Here is a 25,808-nt window from a genome sequence, read left to right as displayed (position 1 = left end):
TGATGAATTACCTTTCCGGCTGCATTGGGATTGGCCCCTCTTTCCAAAAGCAGCTCCGCCACATCCACTTTCCCATATTTACATGCTACATGAAGAGGGGTAAATCCTTTCTGTAAGAAAACGCAGATAAACATACTGAGAATGCAGGTGCAGATGTGCATATTTTATTGTCATAAATTATCCTTTGTTAGGCTCCACCCAGTGTTACTGTTGCTACCATATATTTGAATAATTTCTATAAAACACACAAGACTTCAACGGACACCAAGAGTTTCTAATGTATGATTGGTCGGTAGCATTTTAAAGTCACCGTGAAATCAAAATGAACAATTATTTTTTGCATTATCTTGCAAAAAAAAATTCTGTCCACATCATTATTTGATTTGATTTGAATTCACGTGCCCTCGGAATCTTTAATCAAAATAACTTCCCCTCACTCTTGCAACGAAATCTCACCTCTTCTCTAATAACTTGTTTACTGAAGTGAGGGCGGGACAACCTGTCACTCACGTGAGATTACATCAATAGCAAACCATAACGATCCAGCAATCCAATCAATACACAAAATCAAGTCCCGCCCTACATTTTTGTCTTGTTTGAGAAGCTGTTTCACACAGATATACATCACAATAGACTATTGCAACTTCCGTTTCATGCCGACTTTAAGGCGGGGTTTAGCAAAGGGTTAATTGAGGGGAGAGAACCTTGGTCATTTTGGTTTGTTGGGCATTCCCGTCGAGCAGGATGCGTGTGGTTTGGGCGTGTCCCTCGCGGGCAGCGATGTGCAAAGGGGTGTGGCCTGCCGTGGTGGCCGAGTCTGGATTGGCCTTATGTTCCAAGAGCAGCTTCACCAACTCCTTATGTCCCATTCGAGCAGCACAGTGCAAGGGGGTTTGATCATCCTGTGAAAGGAAAGAGAGAGATAGAGGAAACATGAGATTTTTTAAAACAAAAGAAGGTAAATGAAGATAAAACTGCTTGTATGATTGACATACCTTCGCTTTGGCATCCACCTGTGCATTGTTCTGTAGCAGGAACTGAGCCACCTCACAGTGCCCCGCTCTGGCAGCCATGTGCAAAGGGGTCTCCACTTTCTACAATGGCACATTTTTAATACAGTCACAAACATTTAGTTCTGAAAAGAAAACTGTGATTCCTGCCACTATTGCTGCTAAAGACATTAGCCAGTTTGTAAAGCAGAATAGCCGTGCCTTGGGGATTCGATTTCTCAGTATATCTGAGGTACTAAACAAATACACCGTTCTTACCACATTAGAAGCGTTGGGTGAAGCTCCTCTCTGAAGAAGACTCTTCACTATGTTGAGATGCCCCATGAACGCAGCCACATGAAGTGGGGTCAGACCCGACTAAGAGACAAGAACATGCATTTTGCAAAGACTTTAAATGTGTTTAAGGGTTCTGACATTCAAATGAAAGTTTTTTATTTTTATTTAAAATAACTGTTTCTTATTTTACTATATTTTAAAATGTAATTTATTCCTGTGATGGCAAAGCTACATTTTCAGTAGCCATTACTCCAGTCTTCAGTGTCACATGATTCTTCAGAAATCATTCTAATATGCTGATTTTGTGCTCAAGAAACATTTTTATTTATTTAAATGTTGAAAACAGCTGCTCAATATTTCAGGATTCTTTGATAATTAGAGAGTTTATAAACAGCATTTATTTGAAATACAAATGTTTTGTAACATTATTAATGTTTTAACTGTCACTTTTGATTAATTTAAAGGGATAGTTCACATTGAAATTAAATGTTGGTATGTTTTAGCTTACCTCAAGGGCATCCAAGATGTAGGTGTCTCTTTTTCCGCAGTAGTTTCAATTTTGATATTTTTAGGTCAAACCGTTCTTGTCTGTCAGTCATATAATGCAGGTCTATGGTCACTGTCTCAAACAGCATGCACAGAGTCCAAATTAAAACAATTCCCCGTCGTCCAAATGAAACAATTCCCCATCGTAAGTACACATTGATGGCCTAAGACACGAAACGAGCGGTTTGTGTGAGAAAACGAACAGTTTTTATATCGTTTTTACCTCTTGAACTCAGCCACGTCCAAGTGATCTGAGAGCGCGGGCGGGTATAGATATATACACTAGATGTCGCCTTGGCTACTGCGAAACCGTACTTACGATGGGGAATTGTTTAATTTGGACGACGGGGAATTGTTTTAATTTGGACTCTGTGCATGCTGTTTGAGACAGTGACCATAGACCTGCATTATATGACTGACAGACAAGAACGGTTTGACCTAAAAATATCTAAATTGAAACTACTGCGGAAAAAAAGACACCTACATCTTGGATGCCCTTGAGGTAAGCTAAAACATACCAAAATTTAATTTCAAAGTGAACTATCCCTTTAATATGCCCTTGCTGAATACATTTCTAATAATTTCTAAATTCTAAAATGTACATTTACCCCAAACTTTTGAACTCTAGTGTATAATGTTTTTATACTCGTGTCCCACAGTGATCGTGGATCGTGAATATTGCTCATTCCTTCATAGTCTTTCTATTTTCTACAAGGGTCAAGATAAAGGAGTAGATGGTGCAAAGTGAATAGAGGTTATCCATCAAAGTGACAGCCAGAGAGTAATCTGACCTCAGTCACGGCCTCCAGAGATGCTGAGTGCTTCAGCAGAAGGTCCATGGACCGCATGTGGTTCTTCTTGCAGGCAATGTGCAATGGAGTGAATCCATTCTAAAAAAAGTACACCAAAAAAATCAACTAATATATTCACAGTGTACAGCTGTACACTTTTAAAGTCCCCCTGCGGTGAAAATCAAGTTTTAATGTTTTTTATACGTCTATGAGGTGTTTTTAATGTGAAAAAGCAGAGAGAAGAGAAAAAGACAGATGCACTTACCAGAGCGCGGGCATTAGCTTTTGCCCCCTTGTCCAACAGCACCTTGACCATGCGGTGGTGCCCACAGTGTGCTGCAACATGCAGCGGGGTCAGGTGGTCGAGGGTGATGTCATCGATCTCTGCGTTGTATTGCAGCAGCTGCCTCACGCAGTCCATGTGATCGCCCTGCGCTGCCATGTGGATGGGAGATAGACCATTCTGCAAGGGGAAACACATTATTATCAAATGATCAGCATGATTACACCATCAATAAAGCTAAGTATGATATAGTATGGCGCATCTTAGTAATATAGTTTGGCCACCTTGGTCTTGGCCTGAATGGGAGCGCCCTGGTCTAGCAGGATCTCCACCACACGTACATGACCGTTCCTTGCTGCGCAATGCAGTGGCGTCAGCTCATCCTGCAGATAACGCAAAGAATAAGCTTTTCTGGAAATTTACCAGCCATGTTTTAATGTATCCTACATGGGCTGCATTTTCTGTCCTTATTCATGATCAAATTAAAGTATACCATTAAAAAAGCAAGTTGTCACAAAGAGAAAATACCTGTTTTTCCCATGAGGAAGTAAACTAGGTCATTCTCCATGAGCTAGAATTAAATAAGTCGGATTCAGCAGTCTCAGCAGTGTGATTCTTCATCTCAGCCAGTAAATAATGTCACTGTGAGATGTGATTACGGCTGGATACAGGAGGATCGACTAGTCAGTTAGTAATCAAACCAACCGACTAGTCTATTTAGATTATACCAAATCTAACTGTGCAATGTTTAATCCATCTCATTTTGTTTTTTTGGTAAAGAAAAAAATCCAGGTCTATATTCTGACCTGTTAAGCACTGCTGCATTTTATGAATAAAAGGTGTATTCTTTATTATTATTATTATTACAAACACATATTGAGACACTTTTGCTCTGTTTTATTCTTGCCTCTCTCTCTCCCTCTCTCTATATATATAGTATAAAAATTTTTTTTTATATTTGAATTAGCTTTTATTTTTGTTTCATTTAAATCTTTCTATTTCTATTTATTTATTTATTCATTAATATTTATTCATTTCTATTTAACTTTCACTTTTAGCTTTTTGTAATTTTAGTACTTCAACTTCAACTTAAGCTTCATTTCAATTAATGAAAATGACATTAAAATATTTTAAGTTTTAGTTAACAATAACAACACTGCAAACTGCAGACTATACGATTATGAAAATATTTTGCACATCCCCGATGGATACTGTACCTTTGTCTTGGCATCTATCTGAGCTCCTCTGTCCAACAGAAGTCGCACCATGATCACATTCCCCCTCCTGGAAGCGATATGTATTGGCGTAATGCCATTCTTCGAGAGAAAATGAGTAAAAAATGTTATTCATGTAATCTTTTATGTAGCAGGAACCGGCATTTAACGTGAGAGTTGAACTGACCTTCGGCGTGAAGTTCACATTGGCTCCTCTGTTTAACAAAAGCTGTGCGACACTTAGATTCTCATAATGGGCTGCGATGTGGAGGGGAGTAAAGCCGGTCTACGGGAAAAGAGTGTAACATTTCACTGATTCAGTATATGTATAAAACAGTAACACCTACGCTGACAGATTTTTAAACAAACTCAGTACTGTTTATCTTGTCACATAGTCATCTCTGCAATTACAAGCCAAGAGCGGCTGCACTGAGCTCAGTGAGTCATGATGCGTAATCCCGCTCGTGGTGAGATAAAACCTTTCAGATGTGTACAAACACACATACTTTGCTGAGGACGTCTGGGTTTGGGTCGTTCTGCAGCAGTACGGCAGCAGTGCGCGTGTCGTCGTTGCGTGCCGCGATGTGCAGGGCCGGCAGACGCACTTTGCCCTTGGTGCCGTAGTTTATAAGGAGGGCCACCACGTTCTCGTGACCCTGCTGAAGAGCTACCGCCAAAGGAGTAAAGCCATCCTGGGGGATGAAATCGAGAGTTGTAGGTTCATTTGGGTTTTATTTCTGCTGAGTTTGATTTCAAAGTGTCACTCACCTCGGTTGGAAGACTCTGATTGGCTCCATGTTCAAGTAGATATTTCACCACTTCCAAGTGGTTCTCCTGTGCTGCCATGTACAGGGGACTGAAACCTTTCTGTAAAACACAAAATAACAACAAAGAACAAATTAATTAAGCTTTTCATCTACACAATTCTATGCTTGTTGATTCATGTCTTGAGGCTCAGACCAACCTGAGACTGGGCATTGACGTTGGCACCATAATTGATCAGTTCTGCAACCACTTTCTCTTGACCGGCCAGAGCAGCAATATGAAGGGCGGTATTCCCTTTCTGCAAAAATAATAGTCATGTAAATATAATAAAGAGAAAGACTTTTCAGACAAATAAAGATTTTGCTTTTATTTTTGCCCATGTTGCACGTTATTGTTTTTATCTGTCTGATTTTTTATTTATTTATTTATTTTTATCTTTTTTCATCTGAAATGTCTTATACAGAATTTTGACCTGTGAAGCACTTTTACCTACATTTTATGTGAAAGGTGCTATAGAAATAAACTGCATTATGATTTATTATAAATATTTATTAAATAAAAGTATTATTATTTGCTACTTGCTATTGTTAGTCGGTTAGTCAGTACTTTCTCATTCTCCAGAATATTTCATTGGACAAAAAAAAATATTAAAGAAAGTTGAGACATCAATATTTTTGACTCATTTTCCTAGAGGACAGAAACTGCTCATTTTAAATGCACAAATTTGTAAAATGGTCATTTTGTCACCTTTTAGAATTACTTGTCTTTTTTAAATATACAATATGATAAATGTCAATGTTCAATAAGTAGTTATTATTAAAAGAAATATTCAGAATAAATATTTATTCCACCAGGTAAGAGTTCATTAGCCTTAATTGTAGGCTAATGACTGTTCTTTAATGACTTACTGTAGCAACTCAGCCAATCAGAATGTAAGGTGCGTCCCAATTTGCATACTTAATTTGCACTATTCTATAACATTTTGTAGTATAAATAATGTAAGTAGTGTGTTGACACTGAAAATTTGAAAAAGTACACTTTACATACTCGGATGATGCACTTAATTAACCAAAAAAACGAAGTGTGGAAAATTGCACACTTCATGCACTCAAACTGTCACAGCTTTAATTACATAACAAAGGGGGAGGGGCTATCAGACTGAAAGAATATAAATATAAAATTGATACACTGCACGGTTGGGTACATAGTGGACAGTGTGTCATTTGCCAGAGGAAGAAAGTAGCTTACTGAAGAAAGTAGATTTACCTTTGTGTTAGTCTCCAGGTCAATGCCATTGTGCAGCAGCTCCAGCACCATCTTAACATGACCTTCTTTGGAGGCCAAGTGCAACCCGTTAAGCCCATTCTGCGAATACAAGAGAAAACATTAGGTGCTGAAAAAGTCAGTCTAAAAAAAACACACACAAAAAACCCCACCCTGACACATCTCAAGTCTCTCTCTTTATCTCTCCTCGTCTACCTGTCAAATTACTCACTGAGAGGAGGGCAGCCTAAAAATAACACAGTGAAGCACTGACTGAGAAATCTACAGATCTGTGAAGCTCTCAGTAAACAGGGCTTGGAAATAGAACGGTGGAGGAAACCGACAAAAAGGCCGAGCGAGGTAAAGGCTGATCGGAGAACGGCAAATGGTACAGTGTGTGCTTTTGAAGGGACGCTAGGTGTGCAGCCAGATTTGGCCATAGGGGGGCTCTGCTCTGCTAGTCTGACTGGAATCCCCTTCATACTGCAGTGTCACTCATCTCTAATGAGCTCGTACTGCAGCTGCACAGTGCATGCGCAGAGGAGAGGAAGACAGAACGGAGGAGGAGGGGTGCTTGCAGACGGTGGGGAGGAGCGCTGATGAAAACTGCCACACGTGCCCACTTGGCATTAATATTCTCTAGACGTGCTTCATGATGTTTTAGGGAATATCACAGTGTTTGTGTGATATCAGCAGTATTGTTATACGTGCATAGATCGCCAACACTTTATCTTTCATTTTTCTACATATAAATTACATCTTACTGATCTCAAACTTTTAAATGATAGTGTATAAATATTTCAGACAAGTTAGGCCAAAAATCCCTAAATAAGGTCACAATTGTTTGAATTACTTTGTTCCCTCTGTTTAACACAGAAGGAGAAATTCTGAAGAAATTCTGGTCATGACATTTTGAATGGGGACTGAAGTGTTCAAGCATCTAAGGACAAATAAGCATTACAACTTAAATTTATGCATTTTGTAGACATTTTTATTCCACAAGATTAGTGCACAAGAACAGATGTCAAGATTGTAAGTGAATAATGGCTTAATTTTCGCAGTTTTTTTTTTTTTTTTTTTTTACAAACTATTGTATAAGGAAATGTATTGTGCTTCAGTTCTTGAACATCCTATCTGGCTATGTAGCTAGAATACAAATGGCTTTTCAAAAATAAATAAAAGAAAAGAATGCAATAAATAATGCAAAATAAAATATATAAAACTTTGGTCCATAATTATGGATTCTTAGATTATTTTTGGCTATATAATCATTAGAAAATGGTTAATAACATTAAGGCTATTTACAGCCGTTAGTTCATCACCTATAAAATAAAGACAAATTACACTATGACAAGATCATCAATTATCTAAAATATCTCATTAACAATACTTGCTTTAAGCTGAGGTGGAAATTAATCACACGCTCTGAGCTTTAAAATACGGTTTCGCTGATTTTCAGAATTTTCTCAAGTCCCAAAGCATAGCCGCCTCACTGTCAAAAACAGTCTAAGCTCCTCACAGAATGTGTTGCGACAGCACAGAGACATTCACTCTCTGATATCAGCATCACAAACGGGAAGTGTACTTCAGTTTATCCAAACACGTAACTATAAAAATCTCCAAGATGCATTGAAATTTAGTCTAGGTTGCATATCGTAGGCCGTGACAGGTTCCCGATGGAATCCTGTCGGTGAATGATGTTATAAGGTGGTGTAGTAGTCAACGTGTGTGTGTGTGAGAGAGAGAAAGAGAGAGAGAGAGTTCAGGATGCAGGCATACAGAGTGGGCGTTCATTTTCAGAGCTTTTCAATGCGGGAAGCCAGCCAACTACTCAGGTCCATTCACTAACCCCGTCTCTGAGAACCAAACATAGCTCTTCTGCAAATATCACAATATGCTATTTAAAGCAGGTAAGCAAGTGTTATGATGCAAGTGCTTGCAAAAGCATGACCGGTGAGGGGGTTAGAGGAGGAAGACATGCTGGCATGATTAATTATGGCAATTTACTGATTAGGGCATTGAACACAGTTCTGCATTGACACTGTAAACACAGCTGTACTGTCCGACCACAGGAGCATTGGGGGGTTAATACAGACTCCAAAACACAAACTGGCACAAGCAAACACAAACACGCACACACAGATGTGGATCCTAATCTACAATATGATGAATTTATAGCTCTAAATAGCCATTTCTGAATTTAGCCAGTACTATTAATGGGCTTCAAAGTTACTTTGGGCTTTCAAGGCGTGGATGTGAGACTGCTGTTGTCATGCAGTTGCTAAACTGCTCTTATATATTTCAAGCATGTTGCTATGGAGTTGCTAGGGTGTTTTGTGTGGTTGTTGGGTGGTTTTTACCAAAATAAATCAAAAGGAGTCTTTTAGGTGTTTTATAGATCACAGAATTGAAAATTGAAAAATGTTCTTAACAAATTCCATGATTGGAAATACCATTCATATCTGTAATAATAGTAATTAGGTAACACTTTACAATAAGGTCTCATTTTTTATGAGACCCACTGTATTGAAAATCTTTTTTAAAGTATTTTGAAAGGTTTTTGTTGTAGTTTATATCTGTCTATGTGGTGTTTTTAATATGCTTTAAGACAAACCTTGTGAAAATGTATCAGTCAACACCATTGCTGAATATTTTCTTCTTAAAACTGCAGTGAACCAAAGAGAGTCTCAAAAACGCGGTTTGAAACCACCCCTTATTTCTATGTCACAAACTTGCAACCAATCCCGTAAATGTGCGGGCGGGGCTTTTCCTATCATTATTTCTAATGCAGATTTTTAGAAGGCAACTGTCTGACTCTGAGATGGTGAACGGGAACATGATTTGTGTAACATTAGCAACACATTATTAGCTGATTGATAACGTAGTCAAGCCAAAGGCTAATCATATCAATTACCTTTATGTGTCAACATTTATTCAAATTCTGAATGAATTACATATAGCATAGAAAGTGTGCAAAGAGCACACCCTTTACAATCACTAAAAGCTGTCACTCATCTTAGTTTGCAATCTCACTAAAAATTCCATTATAATCAATAAAGTTGTCTATACTGCACAATGAATATCTTACTAACAATGTGTCTACACTTTGTTAATGACAGGATTTGCGAACGTGCCGAACTCAGCGTGAACAAAAACTCTGGCGTTTTGACTAGTGAGTGGATTCTGACTAATTTAAACACCTAGGATTGGCCACTGCGTTCAAGAGATCAACAAACATGTCAGTGAATTGGATACATTGCTCACCGCTGCAAAAGTATATTGTAAATATAAACATTTGACGCTCTCCAGAACACAAATATGCACCGGAGTGTTTACCAAATCTGTTTCGTTAATATGATACTATTACAGTATCAACTGAGGGTGCTTAGAGGGCAATTTAGAGGGTGTTTAGCATCCATACTAGAACTGGGCCTGATAATTCACTCTTTTTCTTCTTCTTCTGAATCAGTTTCTGGTTCAAACATATACGGCTGATTTAAATCAATATTTCCACTTGCCATTGTGTAGTGTTTACTACAGTTGAACAAGTGGATTGGGAGACTGGTGTGAGTGAGTTGAGGAGGGGATTAATTTGCATATTCATGCACCTACATATGCTAAATGGAGCAAGGGTGTAGAGTTGCATTCAAACTATTTTAAGGCATGAAGAAATTATTTTCACAGGATTTTTTTTTTTTTTTTTATATGTCATTGTGATTATCAAATTAAATTTATTGACTGCAGGGGGACTTTAACATTAGTTAACATGAACAATGAACAATACTTCTACTGCATTTATTGTATCTGTTAACGGTTAATGCACTGTAAACTAACATGAACATTTTTATTAACTAATGTTACCAAATGATACCTTATTGTACAGTGTTACCAATCATTTTAAACATTAAACCCTAAGGGTAATACTTACACATACTGTACACATACACTCACGCACATGCTTGATGCTTGATATTGCAGGATGGATTTTTCTCTCACCTGATTGGCTATGTTGATGTCTATTCCATTTTTGATATGGTCCAGAGCTTTTTCCAGATTACCTGAGCGTGCAGCACGGAGAAAACTAGTTGTTGTATCCGCCTGAGGGAGAGAGAGAAGATAAGAGAGAGAAGAAAGGAAACATAAATGCAATTCTGAATAGGAAAAGGGATTGTTAAATTGTTATAACAATTATTTTGCACAAGGGTTCTGGATATTTAGCACTTAATAAAACATCAGTGATACAGTCTGACGTACAGCACTAATTAGAGATTCATTCTGAGTTGTGTTGAGTATCTGGTTTCAACTGGCTCAAGGGCCACATAACAGCGACCCAACAGGAACGGAATTAGTTTTTTAAATCATCAAATATTCCAAAGTTATGAAGTATGATGTTATATTCAGGGCTGGTTTTGCTCCTAAAGACATATCAGAATTTGCTTTAAGGCTGAAGTGTGTTCTTGTATCCCAGCTGATTTTGTAGAGACAAAGTAAGCAATTTGTTTTTTCCCTGGCAAAGTGTGCTGTGAGCAATCAAAACATTTCAACATCTCGACCATCCCATTATAGTAACATTAAAACAACAGCCATTTCACCCAGTAGCTCAAGATTGGTTGCCCACTGAAGCTAAGCAGGACTGAGCCTGGTCAGTATCTGGATGGGATACCTCCTGGGAAAACCAATTTGCTGCTGGAAGAGGTGTTAGTGAGGCCAGCAGGGTTCTCACCCTGTGGTCTGTATGGGTCCAAACGCCCCAGTATAAAGGGTATGCTTTGACGTCACTTTCCCGCTGGAACACGCCCCCTCGCCGGACTAAGTGGCAAAAGAGCCTGCTGCGTTACTGGATTTGATAGGGGAAACTGCGAAAACGCAAGTAAAACAAACGATTATCAGTTTAAACTAAAGATTGGACTCTATAAAGTGTTCCTTACAACTCACCAAAGATCCAGTGATCCATGGATATTGACATGCAACCAGGAATCATGTTTCCTGACATTTATATGTGCCTGATTTCGACGCAGGGAAATACATAAAGCAAATTTGCCTATGAACGCTTTATATAAAAACAATACATATAGGTCTATATCCGGGTGCTCACTTATATCAATGTTATATATATCATCATATCGTCCAGCCCTAAAATTTTTATAGTTTTTTGTCAGTGTTTATTTAAAAAAAAAAAATTCTGGATCTGAATTGTCAATACAATATATAACAATACAATATATAGGACATGATTTTACCCCTAAATTCAGCATATTGACACAAAATGATCACTGCAAATCCACCTTTCTCTGCCTGGAGTCCAGTTGTTTCTATGAATTGCAGCGATTCATTTGCTTCTCTGTTCTGTAGCTTTCGGCAGTCTGTTAAAATATACCTCATATTTCTTGCCAAATCTAGTTGTAGAATCAGTCGCAAAGCTCTTTCCCATTTTAGATGTGTTTGTGTGTTTTTCAAGGCATTCACACTGAAAACAAATGCTGCCGCTGAGTCTTTTTGCCACTCGGTGGGCGTAACTGCAGTCACGCCGGCCGACGGTGACGTCACGCACATACCCTCTATAGTGATTGGGACACTATACTGTCAAAGAGCACCATCCTTCGGATGAGACGTTAAACCGAGGTCTTGACTCTCTGTGGTCATTAAAAATCCCAGGATGTCCTTCGCAAACACAGTAGGGGTGTAACCCCGGCATCCTGGGCAAAATTGCCCATTGGCCTCTGTCCATCATCATGGCCTCCTAATCATCCCTATACTGATTGGCTTCATCACTCCGTCTCCTCTCCACCAATAAGCTGGTGTGTGGTGGGCATTCTGGTGCAATTTGGCTTCCGTCGCATCATCTAGGTGGATGCTGCACATTGGTGGTGGTTTTGGAGATTCCCCCGTTCTATGTAAAATGCTTTGAGTGCAGAGAAAAGCACTATATAAATGAAACAAATTATTATTATTATTATTATTTTTAAATCAACCAGGGCAGAACTAACCAAGAACAAATGTGAAAACAGCCATCATTTTTGTAATTCCATTTGGTGATGCTAGTGGCCCAGAAATCACATAATTCAGCTTTAAATATCACTAAATAATAATAATAAATTCTGTCTATGGCTGTACTTTTCTCAGTGGAATAGCTGACAGCCTTCATACCTGTACCCAACCCTTCCTTTCGTCTTTCTCTCTCCCTCCTGTAGTGTTCATGCTAACGGATCCAGAACAGAGAGCTTTACAGATTCCCATCTGCACTGCAATATTTCAAAAACATGACTTTATCCTGGTGCTCTATATAAAAATCCATGAGTGATATTTTGTGGTTTTCCATGAGATGACTAATGAAATTTGCTCTGATGTGGTCACAGTTTTATTGAGTCCTTGAATTGATTTGTCAGATACTCTGCAGTCTAGATACTGTAGATCATCTCTGCTCTGTTATTTAGTAGGGATGATTGACAGGCCAGTCCCCCCTCCCATCCCAATCAAATTGAGGATGGAATACTGAGTCACTGAGGTGGAAGACGTCATTTTAAAGTCTTCAGGTGACAGCATAGCAAAAACGTATCCGTCATCATGACTGTGCAGTAAGTAATAGTGTGAGTGTGCTCCATCATATCTTACTGAAAACAATTGCTGAATCACTTCAGAATCTAATTTCATTTTGGGACAAAAATTTATTTCCTTCTTCATGAAAATCCATTCTTTAGCGATCATTATCCACAATCAGCCTGCAGAATGTGATTCGCATATTCTTTAACCCATCCATACTGATACTCATATGGATGTTTACTTCGGTTTCACACAAATACAAACAAACAGGTTTTTTTGGTTCATATTTTTCAACAGCATTCGGTTAACATATTTGAGCTGGAAACTGTCTGTATGGCCTTTCTGATTCCTGTAGCAATTCCCAGAGCACTTGCTCACACATTAGCCACTTTTTCACCGTTGGGACAAACCGGTCTTATTGCTTAACCTTTCCATTCTGTGCCGATCTGGCCCAGCCGATACTGATATGGTTTCATTTTCCACTGTGGGGCTGATAACAGAGCTCTTTGAAATGTAATACAAATGCGTCAGTCGTTGCCTTGGTAAAGCAAGAGTTTACATACAATATGAGATGTAAATAGTGACCGGGCTAAAGAGAAATTGGCAGCTATAACAAATATAACTGGAACCGTTCCTAACCGTTCTTAGAACTTAGACGGTGGAAAAGCAGCTATTGTTTTATGGTATAGAGTTGATTCCTATTCACCTTACTTATTTGATAGTTCTTGAACAACTTTGAGATGTGTTTTGGGTCATTTTCTTCCTGAAAAATGAATATTCACTTCAAACATAATTTTGATGGATTGACTTGTCTTTAAGGTATATTGAAAAGGACATGCTGGTTGATCTTGTCATTGACTTGGCACCAAATTGTCATTAGCATGAAACTGGCACAGCACCCATGATCATGACACAGCATTCTTCAAGCTTGACAATGTGAATATATTTTTAGTACCTGGTAAACGAGTTAACAAAGCAATTACTTAGAGAATGGCCAGTGTTTATATGTGATACACACACACACACACACTACCGTTCAAAAGTCTGGGGGCAGTACGTTTTTTTTTTTATGTTTTTGAAATAAGTCTCTTATGCTCACCAAGGCTGCATTTATTTGAAATACAGTAAAAACAGTAATATTACGAACTATTATTAAAATTACTATTTTATTTTAAAATGCAATTCATTCATGTGATGGAAAAGCAATTACTCCAGTCTCCAGTGTCACATTATCTAATATGCTGATTTGATGCTCAAGAGACATTTCTTTTTATTATTAATGTTGAACAGTTGTGTTGCAAAAATACATTTTTGGAAACCACGATCAATTCTTTTTTTCAGGATTCTTTGATGAATAGAAAGTTCAAAAGAACAGTATTTATTTGACATAGAAATCTTTTGAATGTTTTAAATGTCTTTAATTTAACTTTTGATCAATTTAATGCATCCTTGCTGAATAAAAGTATTAATTTCTTCTGACCACAAAGTTTTCAATGGTAATGTATATATACACAAACACACATTAATTTGATATTATATTACATTTAATATTTTTATAACAAAATCTTTGTCCTTAAAAAATTAAGGCAGCAATTAAACTTAAGTTTTCAATTTTAGCGGGTTGATTTATTTGTATTTATATTTTTACACAGTAGCCACAGCTTGGTGAATTTACATAATATGTTTTAATAAAAATGTATATATCAGTTTGCATGCTTTCATGTATTTGTGTAATGGCTCATTGTTATTGACAAGTCTACATTAGTCCACATTATCCCATTGTAATCTCTATAGTACGTCTGTTGATAGCGTAAGTGACATTCTGACAGATATCAGCAATCAGAAGAAACAGCAGGAGGGCAATCTCTCTCAAAAACCATCTGATACACAAAACACAAAACAAACACACACCTAAACAAACAAACACCCACTTAATCACACCCACAGAATCTCATGTTAGCAATATGAATAGTCATACACAAAACACAATAAGAGCCATTTAGAATAAGAGAAGGTAAAGAGACACTACAGGAACACCAGCGGAGCTAACTAAAGTTATTAGCCACGTCACGACATTCAAACACAAGAACTTCCACCAGCTACACAACCACAAGAGAACCACAGACAGAAACGTTAAAGAAGCCACACCAACACACAAAATCTTCCAGAAAGAGGGAAGTGTTGAGAGGCAGTACTAAGATATTTACTCTTCCATCAAAGTGCCATTTTCCACCTTGAGTCTCCGACGAACCCTCTCCACTCAAACTACTGTCCTGATGCATAAGCCAGCGCTGAACCACATGAGCCTAGAAGACACCAACACCACAAAGACAGAGCATGTTAATACACAGACACACACATGGACACATATGGGCAGGTGAAAACACTGAAACTGTGGAAGCAATGGTAACACAAATAGATCATGAAGCGGTGCTCCATTAAGTGAGTAATGTTAAACTTCAAGTATGACTATGAGCACCTGAAAATGTTTACATTTTTCTTAAATGCTTTCAATCTTTTTGAATGCAACACAAAACTGTGCTATAACAAGAAACTGGCTATTGACCTTTGCAAAGGCCCAGGGATAAAAGAGGGAGAATTACACAACAACGTCACATTTTCGTTTCAGTCTTGAGAGGATGAATGCAGAAACCCAGTCGCATTAAAGGGATTCCAGCTCTTGGCGCACTCCAAGACTGGTTGCTTAGCAATTGCTAGGAGAACGATGACATCATTTTCAACATTCTCAAAAGCATACGACTACGAGTGTGACAACTACTGATGCAGGGACCACGTTGACTCTGAGCATATGAAGGCACAAAGAGCAAGACAAATTATGTGACCTAAATATCAAAATTCAATAACAAATATCCAGTAAAAAACAAATATATGATGCCAGGGTGGTTATTCCAATGCAGTAAACTATATTATATATCAATATCAATATACCAATCATTTCAATAGGAATCCATGAGAATGGGAATTTTGCACAAGGAAGGGTGAAAGATTTCGCCATGCAGATTTCACAACAGGTGGTTCAAGTTGGTCAGGTGGATTCATCGAGTTCACCAACATAAAGCTGCTTGGTCTGAAAGTGACTTCTGCATGAGGAATACTTTATACATCGCTTCCATATTACCAAATAGACTAATGGTCATTTGAAGGTGTTTACCAGTCAGAGCTAACTTTTCCGGTAAGTACGCTTTGGTTAGCTGTTTCGAACTCCTGAAACAAGCACCAAATGAACTTGTGAGATTTCCTTATTCACTTATGACAAAGCAATTAAGCGCTAGGCCTAGCTAAAGCCTCAGAGGACAAAATCCAGACGACTCTATTGTGAAGGAGAGGCGAGCAAAACCCAGACACACATACAGAATTGAGTTCCTCTTGGCAACTGTCAGTGTAACGTCACATTTCCCATCTATGTGAAGTACAAGATCAGTTAATTAATTAATTTAGCATAATCCCTCATGTATCACGAGGGCAGATTCAGATTAACATGCAGTTCGGAAAGTTAAGTGATGACATCATCTGCCAGAGTAATTATGAGGGATATATAACCAATGAATAGAAAAGGGTCACGGTCACATTCTACAACCTGTCTGGCTTCTCACATACACACCTTTACATTCTCACACACTCGCTAAAAATAGTGACAAAGACGTCATTTGGAGCTCGACACCAGTAGGCTGAGAATGATGAATCGCAGTAAAGAACCCTCCAGGGTTTGCTTTGAGACCCACTTCTACAGAAAGAGAAACCTACATAGTGGTGCTAGGGTAGCCATTTATAACACACACTCACACATGCAACTGTGACTTTTACGCACAGTTGCACACTTAAATAAACACACACAAAATGTTAGATCTCAATACCTTTGGTTTGATTGAATGGTCAGGCAGTGCCAGTGTAGCAGCCACTTTATGCACGCAACATCAGGAAGCAGAAATATAAAGCCTAGTAAAACAATCCTAGAAGGTCACAGCGTTCTGCAGATCTATAAATAAAGATCTATAATTACTGCACACTATTATTATCGGCTAGCATGACTATGACAATGCTAAAATCCATAACAGGCCAAGTAGAGCAGATTCTAAATAAATAGTTGGAGTTACAGTTTTACAATTTTACAGTTTTTAAAGCTGTTCGTCTCTTTAAAGGGGCAGTTCACCCCAAAATTAAAATGATGTCATCATTTACTCAAAAGGGAAAAGGTGAAAAATAAACTAAAATAAATTATTAAAAAAACGATATACCTGTAACTATAAAAACTATATAAAAAAATTGATTACTAAAATATAATATTTTAAATATTAATTAATGGTATCGAAAATTAAAAAGGTGAATTGAGATTGTGTATTGTAAATTAAAAAGATGAATTTTTGAAGACCATTCTGATTGCTTTTTTCATTATAATGGAAGTGGATTGGGGCCATCAAGCTCAGAAATAATTAAAAATGTCCATTTAAGTCTTCTGACAGTTTTGCGTGGTGAACAAACAGAATTTTAAGTTGTTATTAGTTGTTTCAAAGTTTCAAAGTCTGTACCATAGATATTAGTTTTTGCTACGGAATCAAGAAATATTATTTCTTTTGGTATGGACTACTGACATTTTGGTATTGTGACTTACTTTACATAACAGACTGTACACATTAACAGGGGCATGTTGCCTGTTTATCACAAAACAGCTTGTGGAAACCATGGCCATGTTTCTTGTTCTTCATTCACAACAATCTCCCTGAAAACACTAGCATCCGAACAGATCCAGTCGTGACCTAGAGAATGCAAAATCAATAAACAGACCAAAGGCTACGCTTAAGTGGGAGTTGATCAAATATTGATAGACACTCAGTGTTCATAATTGTGTGTATTCTTGTTTCGTGTGCTTGTATTATTTCTTGGAACATGCTCTTGTGTAGCCTCAGCATCTTGCATAAATTACTGCATCAAGAGCCGCTTTCATGTCTCTAAAACAAAACAATCATTTGTGGATTCATTCTTGAATTATTTAAGAATCACAATGATTCTTAAATTGAACAATTCAGCCATTGAAATCAAGACTGGCATTTCTCATACTCTCATTTAGGATGTAAGAAAATTACACCCTTTAGGAACTAATGATAACCTGCATCAGTATAAGCAACTTCCTGTTTCCTTTTACCCTGCTAAAATGGAACCACTGAAATATTGATGTGTATGTCAGGCTGCTGTGTCTGCAATCCATTAAAAACAAAACAGACTTTCTCTTAAGATTTATCCCCAGACATAAATTACTAAAACACAGAGATACAGACAAAAACCAACACAAAGAAACTGGACACAGATCTCAGTTCCAGGTAATGACTACACTATTGCTCACACTGAAAGATGATCTGGATGTCCATTTCTAAATGTGGTGAAATCAAACGCACATCCAAATGTCAGTAAGCTGACAGTCAGACCACAATGCTAAATTATTTTAATACAGGGTCAGTTATTCATGTTTTCATTTTAAAATCACCAATTTGTTCAGTTTAGTAAAGTAATAGTTGCTTATTGCTTTTTATTTATAAAAAAAAAGTGGCAACAGCAATATGATACCAATATTTAATAAATGATTACATTTATAACAATAATAATAATATTGTTGGTATCATTATTACCATAATAACAATGTACATATATATAATAGCAATATGATAAGACATCAATGTTCAATAAATGTTTATAATAATAACAATACTGCACTTATTGAACATTGGTGTCTTATATTTTGTGCTGCAACTATTTATATATATTACTTTAGTAAACATAGGAAATATTGGGGACTTCATTAAAATAATTCATGACTGCGTTAAAATAATGTATTATTAAAATATTGCACAATAATGTAATAACCATTAGCTTGTTGATATTTGGATGTGTTTATTAATAATAATAATAATAGGCTTTTATGGATGCCAACTGATTCCAATCAGAATTGAGAGTTGTAAGTATCTGTTTAGTAACACAATAATAAAAAACACCAATTGTGTTCAGATCCCATCCCTCCATTCAACAGATCACTCCTTTATTTCTATCGTCCTCTACTCTCAGTGCACTCCCTCTTCTGTCAAGCATCTCCATTTCATTCTCTCTTTCTCTCTGTCCTCTTACAGGAGCTGCAGATCTTCTCAGTCACAACACATTGCAGCGCCCAGCGCTTCCTCTTCAATATTCATGAGGACTGCAGAAGGCCTGACTGCAAAGCACGCTGGGTAGAGCCCCTCAGAGTCTCCTAATTACATCACCGTTTATTGTGCTGACGTCCACCTCTGTTTTATCCCAGAATATTAGTTCTGGCTATGAACGTACATCTCATCACTCACACGAAATCCTTATGCACATAATCACACTATTAATGCCTAATTTCCCATGCAGCATTCTCATTATAATCTTGTCATCTCTTTGTGTGTGTGTGTTTTGCGTCTCATGCACATTGACGCAGGAGAGAAAATGAGTGATTAAAAGAGAATGAGGGAGAAAGGAAAATAGGGAGCTAAAACTAGACTGAGTGAGAAAAAGAGAAGGAGAGATGTATGTCTAAGTGTAAGACGCCAGCACATGGCCAGTGACTCCGCCTCCTTCCCCGGGGCCAATCCCTCTCCACAGGACCAGGAAAGCAGCGACACACACACCTACGCAAACTGAAGCAGACAATAAAAGCATACTAGACATACTAGTATGTAGAATGGAGATAATAGGGGTGATGCTTAGAGACCAGATTCCGGTTTATAGATGAACTACTATAAAAATGGGTGACATTTCCAATATTAAAGATGAAAGAAAGAACACTAATGACCAAAAGTCAAAAGTCAAAAATAAGATTTGTTTTGAAAGAAATTCACACTTTTATTCGGCAACGATGCATTAAATTGATCAAAAGTGACATTAAAGGCATTTATAATGTTACAAAAGGATAATTTAGATTTTCAATTTCTAATAAATGGAATTCTTTTATACTTTCTATTCATCAAAGAATCCTGAAAAAGCCGAAAAACCACCCATGCAACTTTGGGCCGTCGGGCCGCCGGCCTCAGCGTCAGGAAGTATCGCGTGATATCAGGTCTCGCGATGTAACGAATTGCTTTACGGTAATAAAAATCTGCTAAAATTTAGTCATTATTGCGCTCCCTCACGCTGTTCGAACCCGAATGAAGAAGACGTTTTAAAGAATGTCCCATCTGCTCATTGATCTACTAGCCTCTGGTATCTGAGAGTCGCCAACGAGTTTTTCGACAGTGTTGTCAAATATCTATTCCGAAGCTGTAGGGGGAGCTCTATAGAGAAACCTGTGAGCAAAAAGCGAGAATACAGCGAATAAATTCCCGAAACTGCATAGCCCTGCTTTAAGCAGCACAACCATTTTCATCACTGATAATAAGAAATGTTTCTTTAGCACCAAATCAGCAAATTAGAATGTTTTCTGAAGGGTCATGTGCCACTGAAGACTGAAGTAATTACTGTATCATCACAGGAAAAAATTAAATTTCAAAATAAATTAAAATTGAAAATAGTTATTCTAAATTGTAATAACATTTTACAATATCACTGTTTTTAGTTTACTTTGTTTTTGATCAAATAAGTGAGCATAAGAAACATTAAAAAAATCTTACCAACACCAAACTTTTGACCAGTAGTGTGGTGTTCACCAAACAGCTTTCACAAAAATGTGATATTGTACTTTTAGTCACAAATCAGTTATTTGAAACCAACAAAGCCACTGCTAGAGCAAACACACATTTGTGTAATTGTAGTTTTGGCTCAAAACCTTATTCACTCGACACAGATCTTGTGTCAACATCCCCAAGTGAACACTCAACCTGCTCTCCCCAATATGTAAAACTCTATGTGATAAATATGTTGATAAATATCTAAATAAACATAAATCCTGTTAAAATAACTCTCTCAGGACTGCTGCACTTGTCTACATAGCACAAAAGACACAACATAGCTCAAGGTAGTCCTGAAAAACACTTTCAAATTTGAATAAATGATTCATGAAAATTCATCTAAATTATTTTAAACCAAAAATTCTGTTTTTTTAGATCAGTAGACTTTTGTACCACATCCTGTTCATAGCACAAATAGGCTCAGTTGCAAACAGTTTCTCCATTTCAAAGCATGAATTATTTGCCTTTTTTGTCACTCTCTTTGGAGCTCCTTTTTGCCCTGAAAGGCCATTTCACCACAGAGAGTCTCTGAGTGGCACGAATTCATGAAAATAAAAACATCCAGAGGACATATGAGCCGTTCTAAGAGTCTAATGGCAGCAACATCTCAAGGCAATGTCAATTTTATCTTTCTTTTGTGCAAGTCATTTCTGCGGCCTTGTTTGACGTTTATGGTGAGGGGAAAGGATGAGTGTGTGAACGCATGGGTTGGGATGTGCCACACACTGGCACATAAATAATGGAGGAACGAACGAGTGAAGCATCTCATCACAAAAATCCACCATATTGTCATGTATGACATTGTTTTACAATTTTACTGGCTTCTTTCTTTTACAGGAGACTATTTATGATCCCCTATATTGAATACTGGGACATTCAGTCCCATCAAAAACTACACAACATGCCTACTTGAATAATGGCATAAAAATATCAATCTTCTTAGAGATAATTTTTTTTTTTAAGTTATTTTTTGTCTTGTTTCATTAAATATTATATTTATTTAATTAAACATTTATTGAAAACTACAAATTTGGTTTTTAAATAAATAAAAATAATTGTAATAATTTATAAAGAAATTCATATACAATTATATTTATGGTAAATCAATAAAATACCTCACTAAATTCAGTCAAATTTATGCTTAAAAGTAGAAGACTAAAAACTATTTAACACAAATGTAATAAATGTAATTCAATAAACATTCTTTGAGAAAAAGTCCCATATTATTTTGCATAAAAAATCTCAGATAAGGAGAATAAAGACTATTTTTGTTTATGTGAAACATCAATAAAACACCAATGTGTACAGGCTGGACTAGATGTTTTCAGCATAATCATGAGAAATAAGAGATCTGCTTCTAGTGTTTAAGACTGCCATTGATTTATACTTTTGCACTTAAGTTAGCCAATCATAAAAGAGGACATTTAAATATTACATACAAAGTTAAAGGTACAGTTGGTAGGGTAGGAGATATAAGGGTAGGAGACAGGGGAAAATTACAAGTGCTCTTCAGGGAAACAAAATTGCTATAAACGTATATTATTGCTTTAAATGATGCTTAACAAATATTGAATGTCTTGATGTTGTTTCCCTGCCAATACATAAACCTGCAACCACAGCGCACCAGCTATACATTACCTAAGAAATATGATATATTTCAAATACTGATATGTTTCAATGCATAGGGTGTTGCAAGGAATATTAGTTAAACCAGCAAGAATGTGCTGAAATTGCAGAATCCACTTCTAGTATGAGTCATAATATGTGTTGCAGAGATGAGGAAAAATTGTGGACACTGTCCTGTTCTGTCTTGACATTGAATGACTGACTCCCAAATGTGCCCTGTCATGAATCAGGACTGTAGGAGCTATTAAACTGTCACACACGTAAGCAACTGCACTACCACACACACACACGTTGGGTTTTATGGGGACAAGGATTTTGGATATTGCCATCTTTGTGGAGGCATTTTGTCTGCATAACGTAGGGTATAACTGAACCACACACACACACACACACACACACACACACACACACACACACACACACACACACACACACACACACACACACACACAAACACAAACACAACTAGAAAGCACAAATGTTCCAGTTAATTGTTTCAGATAAACTGTCAAAGCAACCATAAATGCAGCCATTGCATTATTATCAACAGCAGAGGCTCTCACACAACACAAGCACACACACAGAAATGTGCTTGCATCATTTCTAGTCCCTCTGTCAGCATGCAGAGTGAGTGTATGACATATGTCTCACACGGCATGACTGTTTTCCCAACAGAATGTAGAAATGTAGACTTTACACTCACACATACCCACACATACAAAGAGAAGCGAGTTTGTACTGGATCATTTAACTCCGCTACAAAGACGCCACGCCACCTACACACACTACAGAGATCAGAAGTGTGTGAAGACCGGCTAAAAAGACTAGCCTAATCCAAACCAGAATTTTGAATGGTGTATATGAATTTCTTTGAAATTCAATTTATTGTAATTCTACATCCATATATTTAAACAGCAATACTGCATCCTGTTGGCTACAATTCAAATTCAATGCAAATTTAGGAGTCAAATTGGAATTCTGTACGGACATTCAAAACATTTAGTGGGTCAACTGTCAAGTGTGAAAAACACAAAATATCCTTGTTGGTCTAGGCTGGTCTATGCTAGTTAGAACTGGTATAGTGCTTACCATGCTGGTGACCTGCAAACCAGTATCCCATGCTAGTCCCAGCATACAACACATACCTAATGCTGGTGACCAGCAATGATGGATTTTATTTGGGATTTTCAAGTCTGTCCACGTATTTTTATTGCATGGTCCTCTCAGCCTCTGCTTGGAGAATGATAGCCTTGTTAGAGCCTTCAGAAATGAGCTAGCAGCACTAGATGAAGGTGCAGCTCGGCCTGATGGATGGAGACAGGGTGTGTGCGTGTGTGGCTTATTTATACTTTCCTTGTATTTTAACGCTACACACTTCACCTTTAGATTAAATAACACAATTGCCCATGCCCAGAAGTCAAAAACTCAAGTTAAGAGAAGTGATCTGACTCAGTTTGATTCATAAGCCATGATGCAGTTGTCAAGTGTTCGGCACGGTATATGAGAGATGAAAGGACAGGATTAGTGGAGAAACACAGGATCGCCCACTGTCTGTAATATGAGGTAATGCCAGCGGGTCACCACTAAAACCTCAGTGGGATTCCGATGCTGCTTGCAGGGGATCGTGTCACTCCAGTCAGAGGTCACAGTCACACAGAGCGACACAGGTCACACAAATGCCACATTTACACTCTGAATCAGGCTTGTGCATGTTTAAATGACATATTTTAAGAGTTTACACATCAAAAACTACATTTTCAGTGAATCAGTTCGTTAAGAAACAAAAATTAGCAACAGATCATAAATGCCTTTGATGAATGAAGAGATTAGACGTGCAGAGTATATTTTAGTGTAAATATTATATATTGTGTTATTTAACACTTTAAAAAATGTGGGACCCAAAATCTAATTTAAACCTGGATATTAATTAAAAATATAAGTTGATTTTGACCATTTTAAAACAAAAGAAACATTATAGTATAATATTGAACTTTTTAAAGGTCATTAATCATTTAGCAAATTTGTGACATTGATCATGTGACCACTTGTACAAAAGGTCAAAATTTCTTCCACTGAAACTCAATATGCTCTTTGGAATGGATCGTCTCAAATTGTGCTGGAGAAGATCATCATAAGGTGTTACACAAGAGTAGATTTTAATTTTAAGTAAATATGCTAATCATACAATTTGTGATGAGTTTTTGTGAAGCACTTGTGATCTCAGACTTCTGGATGCCACTATATGAGTAGTTAACAAGCCATGTTACACTAGCTGACATGGTCATAATCTGACCCAGACACACTATCAGCTCCATATAAACATCCTCTGCAATATCTCACTCCTTCAGGCCCTAGCGCTGGAATGAGTCACCCCCGCTGGTTACTCTATTTTCCTTCATTACACTCTCTTCTCGTGAGGAGCCTTCCCCCTAGGCTACCATGGTCAAGGGCTAAATTAGATAAAAGCATAAGTTTAATATGGAAGAAAATTTGAGGGAATTAGTGGCTCGCTGAAGGCAGGGAGCTCACTGAAAAGGCCATCGGATCCGTGAAGAAGCTCTGGGTGAGTCAGAGCACGAGAGGAATGCTGAGTGAGACCTGAGCCAGATACACAATCATTATCCTACAACAGGACTCACAACAACTGCCAAACACCCCAGGCCTACTGTGCCAGCAACATTCGTGCATGGGAATGAGAGCTCTGACAGATAAGAGTTTAGTGAGACACTAAGCTGAAATGATCCACTAAGGAATGGATCCACATGAAAACCACATAGATGTCATGAATGCTGGAAAGGTATCTGAAAAACAATTGGCAATAATAGCAAGTGTACAGTGACTCCCTCAAGCTAAAAAGAACACATTGGCTGATCAAAAGCATATGTTGTGTTTTAGATGGTGCTGGTTTCCCCCTCCAAGTTGCTTAAACAGCAAGACTTCCTTGCTCAACCAGTTTTACCAGAATCACAATTAACTTTACCAGCTAATGTTTGCTGGTGAACCCCATGGTTATATGAGTCCACCAGCTAAACCAGCACTAGCCACCAAACAAGCCTAGAAGTTCATAATGATCTGCACTGGTGCTTTTTAAGGAGAGTTTAGTCCTAATTTACAGTACATTCAAAATACATCATGTGTTTGAAAAATAAAAAGGTTACCTGTTAATTATCAGGCCTAATGGAGGCCTGTTTCCACCTCAACACAAAAAAATTAACCAGATAATGGTGAGATAAAGTTTATACTGTGATATATATGAGAAATAAAGAAGAAATTGTAAAATCACAAAAATGAAGATGCAATTGAAAGATATTAAGTATCAAATGTGAAATATAAAGCCACATTTTATGAGAAATAAAGTGGAAAGTGTGATATATAAAGTATCAATAGTGAGATATAAAGTTATAATTATGGAAAAAGAAAATGTGAGACATAAATTTGCAATTGTGAGATATAAAGTCAAAATTATGAGGGATAAAATATAAACTGTAATTATATATATAAGCACCAATTCTGAAATGTAAATGTAATGTCACAATTCCAGAAATATATAAAAGTCGTAATAATATAAGATATAAAGTCGCAATTATAAGAAATAAAGATGTAATTATAAGACAAAATCACAATTAGGAAAAAAAACTCTATCTCTCAAAATAGTTTTAACATGTTATTGAATATGGCAATGTTTATGTATTTGGTCTTGGCGGACTAGATCTGATATGCTGCTGCTGCTGCTGTTGAGCATGGACTTGCCACTGCTAATAGAAACACAGACACGCTGCTGCTGATGCACAAAATAGGCATAT

The 25,808-nt window shown here is 37.3% G+C and overlaps 1 protein-coding gene across 1 annotated transcript in view; it reads right to left on the bottom strand.

Moving 5' to 3' along the window:
- Window positions 1–25,808, bottom strand: part of ank1b (ankyrin 1, erythrocytic b) — a 72,335-nt gene that overhangs the window by 29,876 nt on the left and 16,651 nt on the right. The window contains exons 3-16 of the mRNA XM_082140649.1: window positions 10,145–10,246; window positions 6,152–6,250; window positions 5,085–5,183; window positions 4,889–4,987; window positions 4,627–4,812; window positions 4,308–4,406; window positions 4,124–4,222; window positions 3,191–3,289; window positions 2,889–3,086; window positions 2,624–2,722; window positions 1,269–1,367; window positions 996–1,094; window positions 705–902; window positions 12–110 (exon numbers count right to left, since the gene is read on the bottom strand). Coding sequence (XP_081996775.1) covers window positions 12–110; window positions 705–902; window positions 996–1,094; window positions 1,269–1,367; window positions 2,624–2,722; window positions 2,889–3,086; window positions 3,191–3,289; window positions 4,124–4,222; window positions 4,308–4,406; window positions 4,627–4,812; window positions 4,889–4,987; window positions 5,085–5,183; window positions 6,152–6,250; window positions 10,145–10,246 — 1,674 coding nt within the window. The remainder of the gene's footprint in view (window positions 1–11; window positions 111–704; window positions 903–995; window positions 1,095–1,268; window positions 1,368–2,623; window positions 2,723–2,888; window positions 3,087–3,190; window positions 3,290–4,123; window positions 4,223–4,307; window positions 4,407–4,626; window positions 4,813–4,888; window positions 4,988–5,084; window positions 5,184–6,151; window positions 6,251–10,144; window positions 10,247–25,808) is intronic.

The sequence above is a fragment of the Leuciscus leuciscus genome (genome assembly GCF_965113295.1).
Source record: "Leuciscus leuciscus genome assembly, chromosome: 16".
NCBI lineage: Eukaryota > Metazoa > Chordata > Actinopteri > Cypriniformes > Leuciscidae > Leuciscus > Leuciscus leuciscus.
The sequence above is the reverse complement of the archived record's forward strand: the minus strand, read 5'-3'. Positions and strand labels throughout refer to the sequence as shown.